This window comes from Callithrix jacchus, chromosome 4 (assembly GCF_049354715.1).
Source record: "Callithrix jacchus isolate 240 chromosome 4, calJac240_pri, whole genome shotgun sequence".
Lineage (NCBI taxonomy): Eukaryota > Metazoa > Chordata > Mammalia > Primates > Cebidae > Callithrix > Callithrix jacchus.
In genome coordinates, this window is record NC_133505.1 from 114,249,903 (window position 1) to 114,273,953 (window position 24,051).

At 47.9% G+C, this 24,051-nt stretch overlaps 1 protein-coding gene across 1 annotated transcript; it reads left to right on the forward strand.

Moving 5' to 3' along the window:
• The first annotated feature begins 1,262 nt into the window (after positions 1-1,262).
• Positions 1,263-23,602, forward strand: NR2E1 (nuclear receptor subfamily 2 group E member 1). Its single transcript, XM_035296448.3, has 9 exons — positions 1,263-2,043; positions 6,741-6,886; positions 10,116-10,203; positions 11,780-12,015; positions 13,381-13,527; positions 15,601-15,697; positions 16,084-16,233; positions 16,829-16,934; positions 22,113-23,602. Exons 1-9 carry the CDS (start codon positions 2,019-2,021, stop codon positions 22,273-22,275), a joined length of 1,158 nt encoding a protein of 385 aa, XP_035152339.1. The 5' UTR covers positions 1,263-2,018; the 3' UTR covers positions 22,276-23,602.
• Positions 23,603-24,051: the final 449 nt, after the last annotated feature.

Genomic DNA, 24,051 nt, shown 5'->3' on the forward strand with positions numbered 1-24,051 from the left:
GAGCCGGAGGCCTAGCCGAGGCTGGGAAGAAAGTTGCAATCACGTGCTGTCGCAGCCCACGGGAGCGCACAGCCCGCTCCCCCTGGGACGCCTGGGCAGAGGACCTGCTGCTCCCTCCCAGGGCTCAGGGGACACCAGCATTCACTTGCACGCACACGCAAACTCTGATCGAAAGCCCGGAATGACACCGAGTCTGGAGAAAGAGGGGCCGGGGTGGGCTGGCAGAATTACCGAGCGTGGGCCAGGGCTCCCCTACCCGCGAACCTCGAGCGGAGGGCGGGAGTTGTGACCCCTGACCTCTGGCCGGGCCCACGCCCTGAGGAGGGACAGGCAAGCCCTTGTTCGACAAGTTCAAGCTGCCGAGAGAGCTTAAATAGAATTAATCTCTTAGAGATCGGGGATCGTCGCTCCCTCGGCATGCGCCCTCCCAATGCCGCGCACAGAGCAAGGCGCGAGAGAGCTCAGGAATCGCGGGAAGGCCAGCAGAATGGGGCGCGGGTAGGGGACGAGGACCGCTCTTCAAGATCCCTCCGCCCGGAGAGCGGGAGCCTGAGGTGGTGCCTGCGGAGGAAGAGCCATGGGAGGGAACGCTCTGCCCTCCAGCCGCCCGGGTGCAGATAATGGAGGCGACAGGAGATTTGCTCAGCGTCGGATGGTCCAGCTCTGCTTGAGGAAGCTATCGGCGCCCTCCCCTCGGCTGCTGCCCAAACCCACCGCGCAAAGGCCTCAGGAACGCGGGACCTTCAGTAGACCCCATCCTCAGCCCTGACTTTCCGTAGATATGTGCAAAATGAGTAAATTACTCACCTCGGGCCAGATCCAAGTTTTACCCAACAGAAGGGGCACGGGACCAAGAATGAACCAACTCACATGGCCATGTCTGGCGCGCACAATCACACACTAGCACACAGCCACCCAATTTCTTCCTCGAATCTATCTGGCACTCTGGCGAGAGGGGGAAAAGCGTTTTGAGAAAGCCCCGTCACCCCTCCCCTTCCCTCTTGCCGTGAAATATACGAATTCATTTTTATTACGAGCTGCACCGACCTCACCATCACGCACGCACAGAGCCACACTCCCATATTCACACTTTCTAACTTGTAAGCTCCGAGAGCGCCTGCATTTTCTTTGGAAGCCGCTTGGAGGTTCATTAATATCATTAGCATTTAACCCCCTCCCTCTTCCCATCTCCTCCCCGCACATGGCTGACGTCAGACCCCGCCAGGAGTTGGGGGAAAAGCTAAGTGGGCCAGGGACGCCCTATTCCCCTCCCCGCGGCTGCCTGTCAGAGCGCTTCTGGAGATATTACAAGGGGACCCAGCCCGCAGCGACAAGCACAAAGTCACGGGGTAATGAACTTCGGGGACCCTTTGCTGCTGCGTGCGCGGCTCTCCCCGGAAACCGGGACCTGGCCGCCTCTTCCCTCGGAAGATTTCCCAGCAATCTAGTTTTCTCACTATGCGCTCGGGTTCCGGCAGCGCAGAGCCGGTCTACCTCTAAGACTGCGGTTGCGTTTTCCTTCTTTCCTTGGAAGACCAGCGGTCGGCAGAAATCTGCCCACACTCTGCATGCCTATGTAGAGGGAGAAATTGAAGACTGAGTGACAGGAATGGGGGAAAAAGGGGATTTTGCCCTTTTTGCTCCGTAGGAAGGCCATTTCGTGTCTCCGTCTCTGTCCTTAACATCCCTCTCTTACTGTCCTCCCTTCTTCCTCAGTCTTCCCGTCCATCTTTCCATCTGTCTGTCCATGCATGTGTCCATATCAAGCAAGCAGCATTCCTAGCAGCTGCGGTTTTGCAAGAGCCGGGAAGAAACTTAAGGATGCTTAAATTTCCACTGTGGAACGAATTCTGAGCCCCCAGGGAGCAGCGCAGCGCGCGACTGACACCACCTATCCCTCCCAGGAGCCTTGCAGGCTGGAGGGCGGCTGGAGAGCGGCGGCTCCCGGCGGCGAGGCGGGCGCTGCCGGCCGGGACTCGGGCAGCGCCCACCAACCGCTCCGCCCCGGAACAGCCAGCATGAGCAAGCCGGCCGGATCAACAAGTGGGTACCTCTCGGGCCGCCGTGGGGCCTAGGCGCGCAGCCTGGGGCGGGCGAGCGGGGAGGCTGGGGAGGTCCTGCCCGGAGCGCTGCGACTCCGAGCCCAGGAGAGGAACTCCAGAGGGCGTGTGCGTTCGGCCCAGCTCCTGTAGACCGTGAGCTGGAGCATTTCATGGTGAGGGGAGAGCTGTTTCGTTGCCTCTGGATTGCTTGATCTCCACCCCCCCCCCGCACCCCATCTGGTGCGGTGAGAAGGTTGCGACCCGCGCAGCCCACCAGTCGAACGAGTTGCCTCCCTTTAGTCACCAGGTGCTGAGTGGGGGAGCCACGGGGGCGGGAATTGGGCCGCAGCTTCAGGCGGTAGCACAATACACACACGCTCAAAACTCCGAGCTCCAGCGCGCAAAAGCAACTCTGTGCAAAGCGGATTTTGAATGGAATGCTTTGCACCCCGTTTCTAGCTATTTCAAATAATCCTGCAAACTGGGAAGCAGAAACAATTTTAAAGTCACATTTTCCTTAATCCTAAATCCGCGTAGGTCATAACTGGGGAATTTAAAGTATGGCGAACCACTCTAGCAAAGAGAGGACCAAATCCCTAATCCCAAGAACTTTTCGAGCCGGAGCACAGCAGAGGCAGGAGTGCCGGGCCTGCTTCCTCCGTGCGCTTCGCTCCTTCCTCGAACTTCCTTCGCTGCTGGCTCTCCCACCCAACGCCAGGCCGCAGCTGACCTCTCACCACCCGAGACTCGGGAGCGCAGGGCTAAGTGTGTGTGCGAGGGCATTTGCTTGCACCGGGCCTGCGGAACCCAAGACTGTGCAGGCCCCTGCGGTGTTGAGCAGGCGCGACAACGGTGCTTAGAGCTCCCGGGGACATTTCAATTCCCGCCATCCCTTGGCCCAGGGCTGCGAGCTCCAGGGTCTGAGGCTGGGGAGAACCGCTGCTGCAGCAGTCCCCACATCCCGAAGTTCTCTGGCCGCCCGTGTTGTTTTCGCAGATAGCCTTTTTGGCGCTCTAAGCGTTCCTTCCCGCCCCCTCCCCCTTTCACTAGCCCTCATTGTCCTGAGTCTTTGAAAGTTGGGAGAATCAAAGATACTTCTGAGGACTGGTAATGAAGTCTCACTTAAGAGGGATACAATTCCTGCCCTCCTACCCCCCTCCAAGAAGGAGGTTGTGTTTTCACTTTGTCCGTTTTGTTTTGCTTTGGGTGCTGACCTTTTAAAAATTAGAGCAAAATGAATGTGAACAAAAAGAAAAGGAGAAATGCTTCGAGCTGGGGCAGAGGGAGCAGAGAAGGAGCCCTAACTGCGGCCGGAATGCAGAGCCGACCCTGGCGCAGGACTGGATTTTCCGTTAGGCTCGGGCCTACCCTGGCCCTGGTTGTTGGAATCCCTGAAAGGCAAAGCGAGCTCGCTTTTTGTTGCCCGCATTCGGGGACGTTGAGTATCCTTCCCAGGAGGTGCAGGAGGCCTTTTCTGTTGCATTCTGAGCCTCCATTGCAAAAACTGCAGCCCGCGGGTCTCCGCAGGCCTCCTGGCTAGCTCGCCCCGGGACAGGCCCTCGCCTCCACCCCTGGAAGTAAGGAGCCCCGGGCTCTTTCGTCCATTTCGGGGTGCGGAACCGCGGGGGCCCTGGAAAGGTGAGGCCTCAGAGGCGAGGGAGGAGTAGGCGGGAAGCTCTGCCCGCCTGCGGCTGCGTCCCCGCTGTGGACCAGGAGGCAGGCTGGCCCCCTAGACTTTGGGGGAAAAGCCACAGCGGGCTCATTGCGGAAACTTTGGCGCTTGCAACTTCCCAAGGGCCTGAGTGAGACCTTGGAAGCCTCCAGCTCCGGCTCAAGTCGGGACGCGGCTGCTGAGGTTTCTCAGGCCCGCAGGACAGCGGCCCCCGCCCGTGGCGCCGCTGCTTCTAGGCCTTTTTAGACTCGTGGCAGCAACCAACCCAAGACCTGCGTCCCTCGGGCCCGGGGCGGCGAGGAGGTCGGCGCGCAGCGGGCCGGGTCAGGACTGGGTCGAGCAGCCGGAGCTGCAGCCCCCGCCTTGCCCGGCTTTGCGCGGCTGGAGAGCAGAGAGATGTCACCAGGAGCCCCGCCTGGGTGGTAACGAGACCCTGGCCAGTCACCCCTGCAGCCCAGACTAACTTCTTTCAACAGCCTCTGATGGTAATTACAGTAATCGAAGCTGCCATATATCTTTAGGCAATTATGACACACAAAAAGCCCGGAGAGGACCCCCTGGCGAGGGAAGTTAAGAACGGTTTTCCAGCTTCAGGAAACTCCTGCTCGCCTCACATCGGAGCTCGCTCGGCTTGCTAAATGAGAGGAGCTTTGCAACGGGGTCAACCAGTTTGTCTCGTGACCCCAAGTCACCTTAACGTGGCTGGGTGGCGGAGTCTGAGGCGAAGACCCGCTATGCCCCGGAATTTTCGCGTCCCTCCCTCCTGGGCCCCGCCCCAGCCGGGTTGTCTCTCTCTAATCTGCCCCAGGAGCTGCCGCTCGGAGGTCTGCGCAGAGGCAGGACTCGCACTGGCGGTGGCCTAGGGGGCAACAGTCCGGAAGCGCAGGCGGGGGGTCCTAGGAGAGGTCCCCCACACCGCACTGGTCTTCCCTCCACCCTCATTGGGTTCTCCAGAGATGCTGTCATGGGCCTCCTGTCCGGATGGGAAGTGGGGAAAAAGAGACCCCACGACCGCTCCTCCCACTCACTCATCTTGGCATCTTCAAAGTGCCACGGGGAAGAGGACGGCTGGGGTGACAGTGCTGCTGGGCCCTAAACATGAACCCTAGCGCGGTCAGAGGGCCGTGTTATGCCGAGGATGGTTGCAAAATATGGAAACCAAGTTTACTGCTTCTGAAGCCCGCGGGTGCCGTGCAGCGGAGCTCCAGACCCGGCTCCTGAGCGACCAGAAGTTCCCTTGGGCGCAGTGACTGGCCCGAAGGAATGGAGGACTAGACCGGCTGTGCCCTCGCCTGGCTCTCTCCAGCCCCTCCCTCCCGCAGTACAATCTCCCCTCCCGCCCTGTGGGAGAGGGGGCGCGGAGCCCGTGGCCGCCGCGCCGCGCCGCGCGCCTCCCCTGCCCGCCTTTGTCGCAGTCCGAATTCCCATGCTACTCTTTTTGACGGGTCACTGGTGGCTCTATAGGCAGGTGCTGCCGCGGGGTTGTAATTACCCCGGCCGAGCGTGGTCGTTACCAAACACCCCTCACCCCCAAGCACGGTCCCCCCTGCTCTCCCTCTCCCCACCCCCTCCACCTGAGATGGGGCTGAGACCCAGGATGCGAGACCTCCCGGACGCCTCGGGTTCCAGGAGCAAGTTTACACCTCCGGTGCCTCAGGGCCCTCCCCTCGCCACGCCCTCACCTCCCCTGTTTCCCTCCCAGGCGTTTCACTGCCGCTCCTCCCCACCCCAACCTTCTGGTAGTCCCCAACCCAAGCTCCTTCAACAACAGCTGTCGAATTTTGGGGATGCCAGAGGCCATCGGGGCCCAGACTGGAGGCCTTTGGATGGGTAGAAGAAGAGAAAAGCAAGTGTTAATAAGTCAATTGTTATCAACTATTGTTATTTTTAAAATTAAAGTGTTAATTAAGTTAACAGTTTAATACTCCCTTTGTTTTGCGAGAGGAAGCATTTCTAAGTTCCTATAAACCGCTTCAGGCACTTGTTGGACTCTTGAACCTTAGAGGAAAATAATTCCTCCCTTTCTAAACCGCCACATATTACCATCTCCCTAACACTCCTCCAGGGTCGGTGGCCGCCCCAGGCTTGAGGGAGTTCCAGGGAAAGTTCTCTTGAGCTAGGGTCCATGGGGAGAGGAGGATGTAGCCTAGAGAAATCAGCCAGATTTTAAAAAAAATATCAGGCTCAACATTGTTTGAAAAACCGAGACGAAGAAACCCACGTAGGACCAAGAGTGAGGACGCCAGTCTTCTAGGGAGAAAGGGCTTAGGAAATGGAGGGAGAAGGATGACTGTCCCAAGCTAACCCGACAGGGAACTAACAACTTGCGTCTCTCCCTCTCCCTTGCCTAGTCCCGAACCACTTTGCGGAGAAAATAATTTTTTCCTAAAAGAAATAATTTCTCCAAAGCGACTCAGTAAGCATTTTTTAAATAGGTAAAGAGAAAGTTGGCCAATTACCACTACCCTTATTATCATTAATAATCCAAGTATTAGCATTACAATAATAATCCTAATAATAACACCGCCCAGCGGAGCTCGGAGAAAACTCGATTGCCTTCCAGCTGCCATCCCTGGTTCCAGCCGTGTTTGTTTTTCTTCTTTTCCCTTTTACATTTCAAGTTTGTCTCCTTGCGCGCTCACTAACAACTTTCTCTGTTAAATGCAAAAGCGAAGGAGGGAGGCGGCCAAACTTTCCGCGGAGCAGAAAGGCAGCGGAGGGCCGCGCTGCCGCCCGGGCCTGCTGTCATCTTTTATTCCAAAATGGGTCTCGGCGATTAGAGGAGACCCAAATACATGTAGCGGTGCATGAATAATGCTCATTGTAGGAAACTGACACTTGCTCAAGGAAAAAAAGTTTGGCTATAAAATCACTTCATTATTTGCTTTTACGGCAGCTTCGGTGCTAATCCCTTCAGAGGTCAGATTGCTTAGCATCTCTCTCTCCCTCTCCCCTTTCCTCCCTCTTCTCCGCCCTCCTTTCCCTCTCGCCCCTTCCCCCCTTCCCCGTCTTTCCTGCGATTTCAGGCCGTATTTTAGATATCCCCTGCAAAGTGTGTGGCGACCGCAGCTCGGGGAAACACTACGGGGTCTACGCCTGCGACGGCTGCTCGGGTTTTTTCAAACGGAGCATCCGAAGGAATAGGACGTATGTCTGCAAATCTGGAAACCAGGTACCTTAGCCAGGGCTGCACTGCTCGGCTCCCCTCTGCTGCCTCTTCACTCTTTTGTTTGTGCCAAGGCCTCCTCTGAGTTTCCACGCTGTTGAGGAGAGACCCGGCCCTGACCTCTCCCTTCCTCTCCCCTCCTTCCTGCCTCAACTCTTGGAGGCCCTTTGGCTGGGGAAAGGCAGGAAGAGGTAAGGGAAGACATGAGTTTGCAGGAGGAAGTCTGAAGTCCTAAAGCCTCCTTACACCCCCCCCCTTTTTTTTTTTAATAATCCTGACAGATTTTGACACTGGGTAAGGCCCACACCCAGTGGCTCTAAAGCCAGCACCAGGGACCTAAAGAATTTAGCATCTAAACTACACGTAGCAAGCAGGAGAAAGAGCTTTGTTATTGTGTCTGCCCACCCCACACTCACTCCTAGCAGCGTCAAGCTCAGTCCCCCATCACTCGCCTGGGATGCAGAAGTAAGGGACACACAGACATCTGAGTCAAGGTCACCATCACCTTTAGCTGAGACCATCCCCCCAAGTGATCGCTGGCCACTTGGAAAAGAGGCAGTGCTTTCTGAAGGGTTGTGCCTTTTCAACTCGGGAGACGCAGGGCTGCTCTGGAAGTGGACAGTGGGAATTCAGCACCCATGTGACCTTAACTGCACCTTGTCAGAAATGGGCAGAATGAGGAAGAAGAGAAGTCAAAAGGAAGGTGCAGCTGGGACCCTCCTGAAGCTTTTACATCCCCATCTTCCTTCTCTGCTTAGAAGATGGGCCCAGTTGTTTGTTTTGGACTTGAGTAGGCAGAACTGTCTCAAGGAGACAGAGGAATCTGGGCATGGGCTGAGTATGAGCCAAAGCTTCTAGAAAGAGTGAACAGAATCCCTTGACTCAGTTTCCAGTGCAGCAATAGGCAGTTTTTAACTAAGATCAACCTTCTGGTCCCACACTTTGCCCTCTCCTTAGCCAGCCACTCAGACCCTTAGCACAGAGTCCTCCTCCTTCACTCCTGGAAAGATCCCTGAGGGTGCATTAGTCAGGAGTCATCCTTTGGCAACAAAATAGCAAAACACTTTTCCCTAATTAACATATAGGCTACATGTATACACACGCGTACATTGTCTGGTGCTAGTGAATTATTCTGATGTCTTTTTCAGAAGTCATATCTGCTCATATAATTTTCTCATAGATTTGGATTAATGGCAAAAACATAAGATATCGGTGTTGGGATAAATTTTGAGCTCTCTAGCCCTGTTACCTGTTTAGTTGGATACTGTACCAGTTTCTAGCTTCACCATATGGACACATTACATTTTACACGGGACTGTATCCCAATAGCCTCACAGGATTGTGTGATTACTGGGAGTGGTCATATTTGAACCAACTTCTACTTAGATTGTCTTTTGCTTTTATGCAGTGAACAGAATTGGAAAATCAAGATCTCTTATGTTGTGCTTGATCTTTTAAAAGGAGATGGCTATCAATTCAAACATATTGATATCAGTCCAAGTGCTTGTAAAGGACTGATAGTAGACTCATCAGGCCTGGTGTTCTTGCAAGGAGAGTAAATGATCAGAGCTGAGGCATTCATTCTTCTCTCCAGCACTAGATATTTATATACATTTGATCTGATTTGAAGACACACTTAAGAACTAATGAAGGTTTCCATTTTGCATTTGCATGTTTATAAGAATACTGGAAAGACACCATCTGAGGATAGATATATGATTACATTTAATAATAAGTTTTTTAAAAACCTATTTACAATGAACTATTACATTGGCCAGCAAAGATGCCCTATGTAATTCACTTAGGAACCAAAAATCATTTCCTCTTTCTTTTATTATAAGATTAAATTATATTCCAACTTACTATTAACAGTAATGGGGACATTTAGAAATAGTTATGAACATCTGTCCCACCTTTATTTTAAATAAATCAACATATTTTAAATTGGAGACGTGTGAACTCATAAAAATGATTTCTAATGTATAATATCCCCCTAAAGGTTTCAGGGGATAAAAACATACTTACTTCAACTCCAGAGTATATGAAATTTTGAGATTATGAAGCGAAATAAAAATATATTTATTATCTTTATTCTCACTACAAATGTAACAGTAGCAACTTCTATAAATATAGGAGAGCACCCAATGTCTTAAATTATTCTTTGTGTATAAAACTCAAGCACACGACTCTTTTTGTATCTATGTATATGTTCCCTAGGTAATGATGCCCAACACTGAATAAATGTCAAAGGAGATTTTATCTGTAGATTTCCTCTTTCAATGGTTAATATTTTTCCAGAAAACTGCATTAGGCAAAACATCTATTTTCTCATGCATTTCGTATAAATAGTTCTAAAGAAGTGACTACCTTTTTTTTTTAGTTATCAGACTAACGTTCTCAGTCCATACTATCCTTTGGTCTGACAGTCCATCACATTGCCTTCCCGGTCCTGTTAACAGGGTGGGCATTTCTCTATTTTTCTCAGGCCTTGAGCTCTTCCGTTTTCACCCTCACCTTCTCTAGGCCTTGCACTCCTAACCCCTCACCTTCCAGGAAGGGCTGTTTCTATCCACCTGGGCTGAGGCTAGTCTCTAAGAAAACTCTCAACTTGCTGTTAATAAAGTTGACTTCATACAAAAGCAAAAGTGAGGTAACAGGAGTGTGAAGAATAAATGGAAGAGATTTATCTGATAGATGAACGGGCTCACCCAGAAAGTGACAGAAAGAGGTGGATTCAAGCACTGAAAGCAGAAAGAATCGTTGGCGGGAGGGCGGAATGGCGTGAATTCCGACCCAAAGCCAGCTCCTAACGGAACTCAGAGGCCTCTGGGTTTTCTGGGGCCAAGTCGCTGTCTTCGGTCCTGAAGTCTCGTCCCTGTTCCACCACTCCGCGAGTGGCGGAAATTTCCCTAGCGAGCTTCTCCTCTCAGGCTTGCGGGATCTGCCAGACCCGGCTTTCTGACCTTCACCTGCTTGGAGAAGGACGTTTTCCCCTTGTCCGCTTGCTTAGGGTCCAGGACTGGCCCTCTTGAAGTAGCCTGGGGCGTCCCAGTCCCTTCTCCATCTGGCCCTGCTCGCGCCCAAGGCCCTAGCGTTTCGCAGGCCCAGGCTCGGGGCTCCAGGGTCTGCGGCCCGGCAAGGTCGCGCCTCCACGCGGTTTCCCTGCCCAGGTGCGGGTTCCGGGTCTCCAGCCTAAAGGCCCGGGGGACCGCTGACCCCCTGCGCTCTGTTCCAGGGAGGCTGCCCGGTGGACAAGACTCACAGAAACCAGTGCAGGGCGTGTCGGCTGAAGAAGTGTTTGGAAGTCAACATGAACAAAGACGGTAATCAGTGCATCCCTTTATTCTAATGTTGATTGAGTAGTAAGGAAATTATATGTACAGAAAATACTTGGCACTCCTATGCATGCAAATCAACTCCGGAGCGCTTCTTTCCAGATGCTGGGAATTGGCCTCGGGCTTTCAGTCGTATCCTTCCCGTCTCTCAGCAGGAGCCGCTGGCGACCCCTAGAACTCCCCAGGGCCAGACCCATGCCCACATCAGAAAGTTGCGTCCCACAATCATCTCCACAAAGGCAGCGATTGGGGGGACCCCACTCTCCAGGGAACGGGCGCGCGTTTTCTGCCTCCGGTCCTAATCCCTCCTCTCTCCGCTCTTTGGAGCGCTTCGTGGCCACCCCTAAGCATACTAGCCTCCCCCAGATCTTGCAGTCCGGATAATCTCCCGGGGAGGAGATCCTACGGTGTTGGAGAAGGGAGGGCAGAGACATGAAAACGCGAAATTTCCAGGTCCTGTTTGCAAATTCACCAAGATGCCAAAATCAGTACGACCAGTGGGCCGAAGTGAGCTTTTCCAGAACCTTCTCTCGGTTCTACAGAAAAGAGGGAAAGGGGGCTGGAGACGCAGGGTGACGCCCGTGGGTGCCTCGGACACCCAGCTCTCCCGAGGCTCTTAAACGTGAAGCAGAAAGAACCAGGACGTGAGTGCTTCCTGGGCCTGGAGCACAGTCCGAGCTGCGTCCCCCGCTGCAGGCTTTCGAGGGCGCCCCAGGACGAGGCAGGGGGCGAGGGGAATGGGTTGAAGGACACCGTGGGCCCTGGGAACAGGGGTGCGGGTAGGCTTTTTGATGAGGCGGCCCGGGCAGGGTGGCAGCCCCAGGAGGAGAGAGCCCCTTCCTCCGCGGCGCAGGAAGCCGGAGGGAGCGTCCAACCTGTTGAACTTGTGTATTGACAAGTTGTCAAGCTCGGCGGGCGGAAGATTGCTCTGAATTAATTTGTTTGTTTAAACTGTTGGTGGTAATTGTCACATCTCCCCTGCCTTTCTCCAGCTTACTCGGAGACGGGTTCTCCCTCTTTGCATCCCCTAGTGATCCCGGGGCTCGGGTCCTTTTCTCCTGGGGCCCTTAGAGGCCAAAAGTCATTTATGTGGGGAAAGGACTGAGGATAGGGAGGGTTGTTCTTGGGCCGAGCTGGAAAAGTCTGTGCAGAGACGAGGTGCCTGGAGTGCGCGACGTTCCCTCTTTTTTGGATGGGGGCGCGGATACCTGGCTACTCCCTCCCAAAAGGTCTCTGATTTCCCTGCAAAACCCCCTTCCCTGGTGGGGAGGAGCCCTGGACGCACGGAGAACACACCTAGTCTTGCCTGAGGCTCTGCCATTGTCCTGGCAATTTGGGCAAGGGCCCCTCTTCTAAGCCTCAGCTTCCGAATCTCTTCAAGGTAATGGTGAGACGATCTCAGAGTCCCCTCCGCCCTTACATTCCCGCTCCTCCCTTCTTTTCACCTTTTGGGCGACTTTGCCTGCCCAGACTTGACACTGGAGCGGGGCTCGGGGGAGCGCTGCAGCGGCTGTGTCGCGACGTCACTGATGGCCGGCATGCGTCTCTCTGTTTGCCTCTGCAGCCGTGCAGCACGAGCGGGGGCCTCGGACGTCCACCATCCGCAAGCAAGTGGCCCTCTACTTCCGTGGACACAAGGAGGAGAACGGGGCGGCTGCGCACTTCCCCTCGGCGGCGCTCCCTGCGCCGGCCTTCTTCACTGCGGTCACGCAGCTGGAACCGCACGGCCTGGAGCTGGCCGCGGTGTCCACCACCCCTGAGCGGCAGACCCTCGTGAGCCTGGCTCAGCCCACGCCCAAGGTCAGTGGCTTTGCTGGGCCCAAAGAGACTCGTGCCACTAATGGAGGAGAGGGAGCACCCAGTTCTTCTGAGCAGTGATTGGGGTCAAGCAAAGTGGGGAGAGAACTCCAGGGTGCTTGGCTGGTCTCTGCATGGAGCTCCAGCCCTCCTGCTCTCCTTCGTTCAGCCAGGGGTGCTCAAACTTGAGTGTACAGTAGAGTCAACCTCCGAGTGGCTACAAGTGTGCACTCCCGATTTTATCCCAACCCCCACCCCAGAAATTCCCTTTCAGCAAGTTTAGGGTGGAGTCCATGAGCCTGCACCTTTAGGAAACACCCACTGGGGATTGGTGGTGGGTGGAGCCCTCATCTAAACCCAGAGGGCAGCCTCAGGGTGTTCCTAAAGGCAGAAGAACCAACGTTCATTTTTAGAGGAGAGGAGTTGGCTACAGTTGGAGGGAGGGCCCCAGAATTGCAAATCTTGGCTTGCATTTATCTTGGGTAAAGCCACGAGTTTCTCGTGGGAGAGAGAAATGTGGAGATCACACTGTAAGAACAGTTTGAGGAATCTGAGTTTATTTCCCATGCTCCCCTCACCTACTTCTGAGGCAGGTGGATTTATAGCAGAGTTGATCCTGTAGGAGCAGGGCCACAGCCTGAACCACCTGGAAAGGCTGCCACCTAGGGCCTATTCTCCAGGCCTCCAGCTGATACCTACGAAGTCCCTAACTCCAGGCGGAAGAGGGCCTAGAATCTCCCCCACAGGAGGGTCAGCTGCAGCCCCACACTGCAGGGAAGCCAGACACCTGGGCATATGCACACACACAATATTTCATATTGCTTTCTTACCCTTGATGTGTATAATAAGCTCGGGAATGTAGCATTATGAATATGTTGTCAGTTATGAATGGGAATGCTCTGTGAATGATTAAGATGTCTAATTGAAATATTTCCATAATATACTAATCCTTTCTAAAAATACTCATATGCATATTTGTGTTTGTGATGCCTATTAATTTATACTTTTTTCACATCTATTTTTATTTACACAAATGCAAGCAGCTCTTGTCTAAATTGGGAGCCAGGCTTGGCACTTGGCTCAGCACAAGGAAAATTTGCTGCAGGGGATAGAAAAGCCAGAGGACCCTCTGGAAGGGAGAGGCGCCCAAAGACTGGAAATGGGCCTCCCCAAATCAGTATTACTTTTCAGACTCTATCGATATAGGTGTTTTGTTTTTTTACCCACCTATGGCAACTGCATGTTTAAGCAAAACATCCAAATTCCTTTTATCCCCTTCCCTGCTTTAATTAGAAACTAAACGTTTGCCTTTTCTTGCAAAGCTGTGGTTTCCTCACTTCCAGGTGTCTTTCTTTCTTCCCCACCCAGTACCCCCATGAAGTGAATGGGACCCCAATGTATCTCTATGAAGTGGCCACGGAGTCAGTGTGCGAGTCAGCTGCCAGACTTCTCTTCATGAGCATCAAGTGGGCTAAGAGTGTGCCAGCCTTCTCCACGCTGTCTTTGCAGGACCAGGTATGACCACCAGGGCACTGATGTCTTGGGATAAAGAGAGCTGGGAAAGAAGCGGTAGCACTCAGCCTTATAAAACTCCCACCATCCCTGGATAAACCACCAAGGCAGGCATCCATTCTTGGCAGCAATGAACAACTTGTTTTTACTTTCTTCTTCCCATGGGTTCGAAATATCTTCCTATGTGATCCTTAGCAAGAAACGTGATTACATTATTTCAGAAAAGCTGGGTCCAGTCTATGAAAAACACACATAAAAGAACATTACCTCTTTTTGTTTGATTGAAACAGTAAATATAATCTCACATTTTAAAATTGTGATGATTTTTAAAAACTGTTGATAAAACAGTGTTTTACTAAGAACATTGGAACTGAGAGGGAAGGGGGTAAGAGTATTGCCTCATGAGATCTTGGGAACTAATGTTACTATTTTATATTCTCAGCTTTATGTTCTCCATTGTGATGCTCCCAGTTTGGGTCATTAATTGATCAGCATATAAAATCAAAGAGCACATGGCACACCTCCTGCAGGCTAGGATCGTCCTGATTCTTCACATGCTTTTAGACATTTTGTAAACAAATAGGTGTTTTGCATAATTCTGTGGTTGTAAATGACATTCAGAGGAAGAAAAAGTGTATGCAGTGAAACATTGCATTCTACCAAGACCCAGAAATTTTGTTGTTGGAAATATCAGAAATGGCTCCTGTTAACATTTTTCTAACCTTAAAGGAAAGGAAGAAAATGAAGTGTTCACAACCATTGGCTATTACCAGTGCATTCACAGAAATGAATGACACATTTCCCAAAAGGCTAGTAAGTAGTTCTAAAAGCAAAGGATTTATTTATTCAATTCATTTCATACCTAATTAAAGCATAATAGTGCCCCTTTCTATGAAGTATGTTTTCTACCAAAAGATCGGGCAATGTGCTAAAAGCATTTCATCTTCTAGAATGAGATGTTCTTTTTTTATGGGCTGCCCTTTCAAATATGGCCATAATTAGCTATTGTTTACCTTGCATTTTAAATTTATTTCCTGTACTTAATGCAATGAAACTAAAAATAAAACATTTAATAAATTAAATCCTTTGGTCTAATTGTGATTTTGGTTACAAGCCTTCATAATTCAGCTCTTAACTCCCAAAAGAAATTCTTTCACATAAATTATTTAGAATTGGCTGCTTTTTGAGTTTTGAGATTTTTTAAGGTAGTTAGGGCCTATGGTTGACCAGGTTTACTGGTTAGCTTTAACCATTTTCTGTGTGTGCGTGTGTGTGTGTGTGTGTGTAGACTGGCTTTTTTTTTTTTAAACAAGTATTTGTATACTCTAACCCAAACAAAATTTACTTACTGTCTGCCACTTAGTCCTTTGGTAGAAATCCTTCAACAACAAGCAAAGTGCAGTGAAGTGGAATCCGGTATATTAATTTGGAAAAAGAGACAGATTTTCATTTTAAATATTCAGTAGCACATTTTATTAGAATAAAAATGACAAGCACCTTGATGCTGTCCATTTATGGGTCTCAGAAAAATCAGGCAGTGAGATGAGGAAAACTGAGCAAAACCCGATTAACATAATTACACCCTGATTTCCCTGAATGCCTCTTGGGAATTAGTGATCTCTCTCTCTCTCCCAGCCCAGCCCCTCAACCCTCTAGGAAGATGGGGACCCAGCTCTCCAAGCATCTGAGGAATCCTCCATCCTGCTAATAGCAGCATACTCTGTGAGGGGAATCTACCTGCTGAGCTGCTGGCATTTCAGAAAGCCTCGGTCTCCAGAGGAGCTTCTAGGTGGTCAGGAATGGGTGGATACAAGGACAAGAGGGGCAAATCCTTTTCTGAGAGAAGCAAACTTTGGAGAATTGGAATGGCTGACTCTCAAAATGCATGTGCAGATCTATAGGCACCTTTTCAAAAAGGAAAACATGGGAAAATAAGGGAAAGCTAGAATATTCAGAAAAAATTACCAAGACAGGCATTTAAAACACTTTTTAAAATAATGGAAATTTACATAGTGAAATTGTTTATAAATTTATAAATTACACACTATATTATATTATACATCTATTGTATGACAGCTGATGCTTTTGGAAGATGCTTGGAGAGAACTGTTTGTTCTAGGAATAGCACAATGGGCCATTCCGGTTGATGCTAACACTCTACTGGCTGTATCTGGTAAGAATTGCACAATTTAATGACTTTGTTGTAGAAATTACCATAAAAATACATTACTGAAAAAAGAACAACATGTAAAGAATAACAAATTCCTGCTGAACAATAGAGTATACCTGTCATTTATAAATCTATATTTAAATGCAAATAATGTTGTTTTGTTGTATTCATGACTGCTTGCATTGTTATTTAAATGCAAATTACTGTGTTTGTTATCATCCAAGAGAAGATTTTATATTAACTTTCATACAATATAGCCAGTTTACATGGAATCAGATATCTTAGAGTGACAATTGAATAGATATTGATATGCAGAATATTGTCAAAAATCAATATTAAATCATGAAATGCCTTCATATTAGAGTATTTATCCCATATTTTTATTCCAGGCATGAATGGTGACAACACAGATTCCCAGAAGCTGAACAAGATCATATCTGAAATACAGGCTTTACAAGAGGTGGTGGCTCGATTTAGACAGCTCCGGTTAGATGCTACTGAATTTGCCTGTCTAAAATGCATCGTCACTTTCAAAGCCGGTAAGCAGACACAGACCCCTGTTTCTTCTCCTTCTCCAGTTTTGCCACCTCACTAATTCAGCCACCTCAAAGTCTGAACTGAGCTTTGCAAAAAGAGGTGATGGTTTTCAAGGGAGCTGATACTCTTAATCTGGCCCCATTTTTGATTGCTATGGGAACTTGCATGTTCTGCTGGGCATCCACTTCCAGAGAGGTGCGTTCCCAGACACAATTTCTTTTCTTCTGCTTTTTTTGTTTGTTTGTTCTATTTTGTGTTTTTGAGACAGAGTCATGCTCTTGTCAGCAAGGCTGGAGTGCAATGGCACAACCTCAGCTCACTGCAATGTCTGCCTCCTGGGTTCAAGCAATTCTCCTGCCTCAGCCTCCCAAGTAGCTGGGATTACAGACATGTACCACCATGCCTGGCTAATTTTTGTATTTTTAGTAGAGACAGAGTTTCACCATGTTGACCAGGCTGGTTTCAAACTCCTGACCTCAAGTAATCCTCCTGCCTCAGCATCCCAAAATGTTGAAATTACAAGTGTGAACCACTGTGCCCGGCACCCAGATGCAATTTCTGTGCTGTCTATCACAGTTTCCTGGTCTTCATTTCTAGTTCCTACACATAGTGGTTCTGAACTGAGAAGTTTCCGGAATGCTGCCGCCATTGCAGCCCTTCAAGATGAGGCTCAGCTAACGCTCAACAGCTACATCCATACCAGGTGACCCTTGTTTGCCTTGAACACGTACTCAAGAAAATTGCCTCCACTGTGAATGTGTGAGCAGGCGGTAATAAGCTAGTTCGAACATTGTGACTAATTATCTTGTTGCCAGCCAGTTAATTTAGGGAGAATCCATGTCCTTACCTATCTAGCAGGGTGGGTGAGAGGAGCAAATCTAATTAGGTGATCCAAGTGAAAGCGCTGTCAGACATATTACAGTTGTCCTGGAGGAACAAGTTGATCCATCAAAATAATCGAACAACAATTGTGTGAATGGGTATGGAGGGGTCAAAAATGAAGGCCAAAGTGCAATGGTTGGTATATGAGAGACTGGTCACATCATCCTTGAGAAAATGCAGGTACATTTCTTCAGATGCCAATCTCAAATAAAAGGATGAGAGAACTTTCTAGAGGGCTTTTTTTGAAACAGGGTCTTGCTCTGTTGCCCAGGCTGGAAGGCTGATTACAGTGGCATGTGAGCATGACTCACTGCAGTCTTGAACTCATGGGCCCATGCGATCCTCCCCCACACCTATTGAGTGGCTGAGACTATAGGTGCATGCCACCACAGCCAGCTAATTTGTTTTTTTTTTTAGCCAGCTAATTTTTAAAGTTTTTGTAGAGATGAGGTCTTGCCATGCTGCCCAGGCTGGTCTTGAACTCCTGGCCACAAGTGATCAATCCTCCCACCTCAGTCTCCCAAAGTGCTGGGATTACAGGCCTGGGCCATTATGCCCAGCCGAGAGAAGCCATCTTTCCACCTATCATAACTGTTGTTTGGCTTTGGTGACTGCTATCTGTTGTTTTGAGTCATAACATCTACCAGGTTACTTCTGGCCAGGCAGGGCCCACAGGCACAGGCTGTTCTTGGCTGTTGAACAAATATTAAGTGCCTACTATCACATATATTCTGTAATTTAATATGGATTAAAAATTTCAAATCATAGCATTTTAATTTGGAAAAACATACACAGGTGCACTATCTGTCCAACACTGGGGCTCCAACAAAGCCCCTCCTGGCCCAGCACTGGCCAAGCTCATCAAGAAGTATAGGCTGGCATGTGCAGTGGCTCACTCCTGTAATCCCAGCACTTTGGGAGGCCAAGGCAGGCAGTTCACTTGAGCTCAGGAGTTCGAGACTAGCCTGGGCAAACATGGCAAGACCCTGTCTCCACCAAAAAATTTTTTAAAAAGAAAAAGAAGTATAGACTTTATGATGCCATTTTCAAAAAGAAAAAAATAAAGAAAATGCCAGACACCAGGCTTTTAATGATAAATGGAACCTCGCTAGTTTACTAAGTTAGGACTGTGGTAGATTTGAGGTTAGAATCGAGTTGTTTTTCTCTAGGCTGGTTTGAAAGGAACCTGTGAAAGCCCATCTTCATAATCTCAACATGAGCTATAGACAGTGTGGTGGGAATAAATATATCAAATGGGTAGAGGCTGTTAATGCCTTCCTCAACAAATGGGTCAGAGAAATCCCAAGTCAACTCTGTCCCTTCAGGGTGATACCACTTCTGCTAGGGTCTCCTTATTTCTATCATAAACCCTCTTTTGAATACTAAATGAATAAAACTATTCCCTGTCCATGGAATATCACTGAAACTATGTTGACAGATAGTGCACCTGTATATATTTTTCCAAATTAAAATGCTATGATTTGACATTTTTAATCCATATTAAATTACAGAATATATGTGTGTATGCATATATATATATATATATATGGTAGGCACTTAATATTTGTTCAAAATTATTAAATGGAGGATTACATAATCTGGGTACTTATACTAACTTGTAGGCTAGGCACAGTGGCTCACACCTGTAATCCCAAGCACTTTGGGAGTTCAAGAAGGGTAGATCACCTGAGGTCAGGTGTTCAAGACCAGCATGGCCAACATGGTGAAACCCCATCTCTACTAAAAATACATAAGTTAGCTGGGCGTTGTGGCACTCACCTGTAGTCCCAGCTACTCGGGAAGCTGAGGCAGGAGACTTGCTTCAACCTGGGAGGTGGAGGTTGCAGTGAGCCGAGATTGTGCCACTGTACTCCAGCCCTGGTGACAGAATGAGTGAGAATCCGTCTAAAAAACAAACAAACATAAACAAACTAACTTGTACATCCTAACCGACCCTTGACATTTAGAGCCATTATGATATTAAGAACTTAAAAATGAGAAGAACGTAATATTCAGTTATTGATTTAGTCAAGCCTTTGCCATTCTGGCCACATGCAGGGCTGCAGGCAGGCATTATGGGATAACAGAAGGAGCAAGACACTACCCTTATCATCACAAGAAGTGGGCAGCAGTGTCACGTCAGTTCAAACTAGAGAAGAAAGGGAAAGCAATATGGGGAGTGGGAGAGATGAATCCTAGTCAGAGGGAGTGAGGGGAAAATCAGAAAGGCTGATGGGTAGAGGAAATAACTTGTGAGTTGGTCCTTCAATAGGAGGAGGATTTCAGCAGTGGGGAAGGGGTGGTGAGGGTGGTGGAGGACCTGGTAGGGATCCTGTAGGAATTGCCAGGGAGGTGGATGAGGAGGGGAGCCTGGTGTGCCAGGACCTGCTGATAGGGTGGCCTGAGAGAACTCAGCCATGGGTTAACAACAGCTTATTTTAGAGAAGTAGCAAGTAAACTACATCTCCCCAACACCCCAAAAGAAGAAAATTATGTGTGGAAAAAGCACATCTGCTGTGACATGGAATTCTTGCAATTTCTATTAAATATTAGAATATTACATAAATATCTTATTACTTATTAAATAATGGAATTATGGAGTTTCTTATTTCATGGAATTCTTATTTCATTCTGATATCAGCTGTAGCTGTAATTTAATATTTATATCTAGGGTCATACTCGTGACAAAAATGACTGTGCCTTATTTCTTAGCCCTTCAAATCAGTGAACACTTTTTCCTCTAGCACTTTCCTGTCTAGAAAAATAAAATCTGAAATTGAAATGAAAAGTTAACATGCAAACTGAAACTGAGCCTAATTGTATATTACAGCTTTCTAAGCTATTTCTCTAATTATTCAGGACATAAGGAGAAGGCTAGGAATTGACATTCCACACAAACTATATGCTATAACTGAAGATAAAATATGCAAATCTGTAATAGACCTAAAACACTTAAACCTGAAAGGAAACCCAATTATCAATGCTAATGGATGAAGACGGGGGCGTAAATATTCTAAAAATTTGGATCAGTCAGTCTCTCTCTCTCTTTTTCTGTCTCTGTCTCACTCTCTTACACACACACACACACACACACACACACACACACACACACATTGTTTTTATTTTTGTTTTGGATGCCCAGGCTGGATTGCAGTGGTGCAATCATGGCTCACTGCAACCTCTGCCTCCTAGGCTCAAGCAATTCTCCCACCTTTGCCTTCTGAGTGTCTGGGACTACAGTTTCCCAGCTAATTTTTGTAGAGATGAGCCTTGCTATGTTGCCCAGACTGATCTTGAACTTCTGGGCTCAAGCGATGCTCTTGTCTCAGTCTCCCAAAGTGCTGGGATTTCAGGTATGAGCCACCACACCTGGCCTCACACATTGCTATTGTTTCTGGTAGTACAGTATGCTACATGTAATAGACAATTAATTTTTGTTGACTGACTAACCAACCCTTTCCCAACTAGAGAATAAAATAAATGGGTGAGTAGATGAGCAGGTAATCTATTCGCAGAAAATCAGGAGTTAATTGTCTATGGATTCCCCAAAATTCATTCTTTCTGAAGGTAATGGTTTCTTGCAATGGAATCATCCTTTCTCGCATAGGAAACATTCAGCATGTTGGGCGGGTGCTGCAGATGTGGCAGAGGTTGTCCAGGCAGCCACTGCCTCTGACTTGCTGCAGAGTTCTCTCTACTATGCCTGGTCCTGGGAAAGGAAGCAGAGCTGTAGAAGAAAGGAAGTGTCCAAGGTGAAAGGGACACAGGCATTTGGGGATTACTTTCCAAGAAACATTAGAAATACATTCAGCAAAGAGAACAAGTGATAGGATTTAAGTATTTTTTTAATGTAGATAAGCTTCATCATTTCCATACCCCACTACTAAAAGTGGTCCCGTGGCCCCTGTCCCCAGGTGGTCATGAAGCTGGACAGTGAAAGAGCCAGCTGAGGTCCTGAGAAGCCCAAAATGAACTATAAGCCTTGTATTTATTCTGTGGAAGAGAAGGACTCTTATGTGCCCAAAGCCAAACAGACAAGCATGAAAGTTGCTCTCCTGAACTCTATTTGCAGGGTGGAGTTATCAGGCAGCTAAACACGGCTACCTGACTCCTTCAGAGGAATTTTGATATCCCTCAGTTTCTAGCACCTTGTGGCCTGGGTTGAACCCTGCTTAGTCACAGATGTGTATCCCAGAAGCTCAGTTTTTTTAGGTGGTTCATTTCAGTGGAGGGAGCCCTCCTTATGCATATTGATACAATTCTAACTATTGGCTGAAGAACTATCAGGGCTGCAGTGAGGAGGTGGCTTGCAGGCATCTAAAGGCAGCAGAAGATTGAACTTGCACATCTGAGCACAGATGTATGTTGGACATCAAGAGAGGAAATTGTTAAGCAATTTCTCACATCTTTAATTACATGCCAATTTCATTGACATGAGAGTTGGGTGGAACTGCCACCCAACAGAACTTAGTCTTTAATTTGCAGTGTAATAAGGATGGAATTATTCCTGAGAGAGACTAAGTATAATGCCTGAATAATAATTTGGAGAATTGCTTAGAAAAAGAAACCATTTTATTTGAGGGGAATAGCCTTGTGAAGGAGTCCTGAGAATTAGAAAACGTGGATTCTGTTGCTAGCTTTATCCTCAATGTCCCGGTCGTTTTCTATAATGGGAACCTTAGATTTATTCTTTGGCTTAAAATTACTATTGTGTTTCTTAAAATTATTCTTTCTCCAAACAAAATGCATTCCTTTTGTTAATGTAGAGAGCGTGTCCATGTGATTTTGGCAGCATCATTTATGGTCTCTCTGCCTCAAGTAGTCTACCTGCAAAATAGGGACAACAGTGCCTGTCCAGAACTTTGCTGCAGGGATACTGTGCTATTTGAGAGACCCAGATCAGGAAATGGTGCTGGAGAGGATGTGTGTTCAAGTATAAGACGTTGATTTCCATGAGTGACGGACTCTGACCTTGTTTTCACGGCTTCTCATATTCCAGATATCCCACTCAACCCTGTCGCTTTGGAAAACTCCTGTTGCTTTTGCCAGCTTTACGTTCTATTAGCCCATCAACTATAGAAGAAGTGTTTTTCAAAAAAACCATCGGCAACGTGCCAATTACAAGACTGCTTTCAGATATGTACAAATCCAGCGATATCTAAGCTCACAAGGTACCCACTTTTCAGGATGGGACAGTATCAGATGAACTTCGACCCATGGAGAACAAGACTCAACTAACAAACCCTTCAGGAAGCATACACCGGGGAATGTGTAGCCTTCAGGAAAAAAATGCCAGTTGACACAAAGCATTCCAGTAGCTATGACCTGCTGCCCTGACCAGGGTGGGGCGGCTGGGAAGGAGAGGGGTACAACAGGACCGCCTGCGCTGAAAACTCACTGCTGCCATGCCCTGGGAGGGGGCGAACTGGGGGTTGCCACAGGCCGCGCCATTCTGCCTCTTACCTGGAAAATCAGGCTGAACTCTCAAAAGCTGAAACACAAGTAGTGCTTTCTTTTCCTTTTTAGCATATAAAGTTTGGTAACCAAATATAGCTCTGTGTATAACATCATATTGCGGCCTTCAGAACTATGTTATGTTGGAGCATTTATTTTAAAAATAATGGTAGGTTTTAAATCAAAAGTATTATCATAAGTTTCCCCTCTATTGTAATACATTATTAAGTGGCCTTCAGAACTGAGTTTATAAGTGAAAAGTAGTTTATGCCATGTGATTTGTTTTTTTTTTTTCTCCTCTATCTTCTTTTTTCTTTTCTTTCTCTTTCTTTTGTTTTTTCTTCTTTTTTAATACCATAGGCCAGGCAACCTTGTCAAAGGAATTGGTGGACGAAATGAGATTCTCACCAGCACTTCAGGTTGGATAACATCTCAAAAAGAGAAGAGCTTTACTAAAAGAACGTAAGTCAAGGGAGGATGAATAAAAACAGCAAAACCAAATAAAGTGGAGATGAGTGATTGAGTGAGGTAGATTGCTGTCCCGTTAACATAGTGCTGAAACCAAAGGCAGTGGGGGTCCAAACTTGTGGTGCAGCGAGTCACACCAGACAGGAAATGAATATGGACGTAATTGCAGAAGGAACTACAAGGAGATGAATGCTAAAAGGGTTCTTGATTGATTCATTGCTAACAGCCTGAGACTCTTCAATGCCTTTCCGAAAACTGGTTTCTAGTAAAGCCTTGAACACACACACACACACACACACACACACACACACACACCATCCTACACTTTAAGCTGCTCCTTTGATATGACTCTATACTTATGGAAATGTAGAAACAAACATTTTTAAATAGCTGCTGTACTTTTCACATTTTGGTTTATTAGGTACTAGCACTGAGGAAAAAAATTCAGCACTTGGACTATCATAGGATGAGTAAAACTTTTCTTGTACAAAGTGAATTAACTGATTTGTGAAGTTAAAAGGTTGTACTCATTGTATTTACAAAGAATAAAAATATATTGAATTTAAATTAACTCTGCCTGATTTCTTACCCTCCTCTCTAGCTGGTTCTCACCCACCAGAAAAAAGGTAGTGGCAGCAGCTGGTGTTAAGCTTGGAGCACTTCAGCACAGAGCCTGCAGAACTGAACTACAGAGGCAATTTCCTTCTTACAGTGAATCCCATTTGGAAAATGATGAATAAAGAAATAAAACATAAGATTCTTTTCTCTACAGCTCTCAAATGTAATTGCATCTGTTAGAAAAATTGCTGCGAGAGGAAGAAAGAGGCCGATTAACGGAGTCTTCGTTCCTTCCTCTGTTTCTAACTCTCTTGCCAACATTTCAATCCTGACCAGACACTTGAAATCATTTAATGATCAAAAAGATAAAGTTCATATGTTCAGTAAGATGTGGAAGGAGCAGTAGAAAGGTCATCCAGATGTTCCCAGCAAGTCTTAAGGCACTGGTCCCACAAGCA

Excerpts from the sequence above, each read along its gene's own strand:
- NR2E1 (XM_035296448.3), top strand. The coding sequence starts at position 2,019 with ATGAGCAAGCCGGCCGGATCAACAA. Across the intron at positions 2,044-6,740 it reads CAAGCCGGCCGGATCAACAA|GCCGTATTTTAGATATCCCC; the intron begins GTGGGTACCTCT and ends CTGCGATTTCAG. Across the intron at positions 10,204-11,779 it reads AGTCAACATGAACAAAGACG|CCGTGCAGCACGAGCGGGGG; the intron begins GTAATCAGTGCA and ends TTGCCTCTGCAG.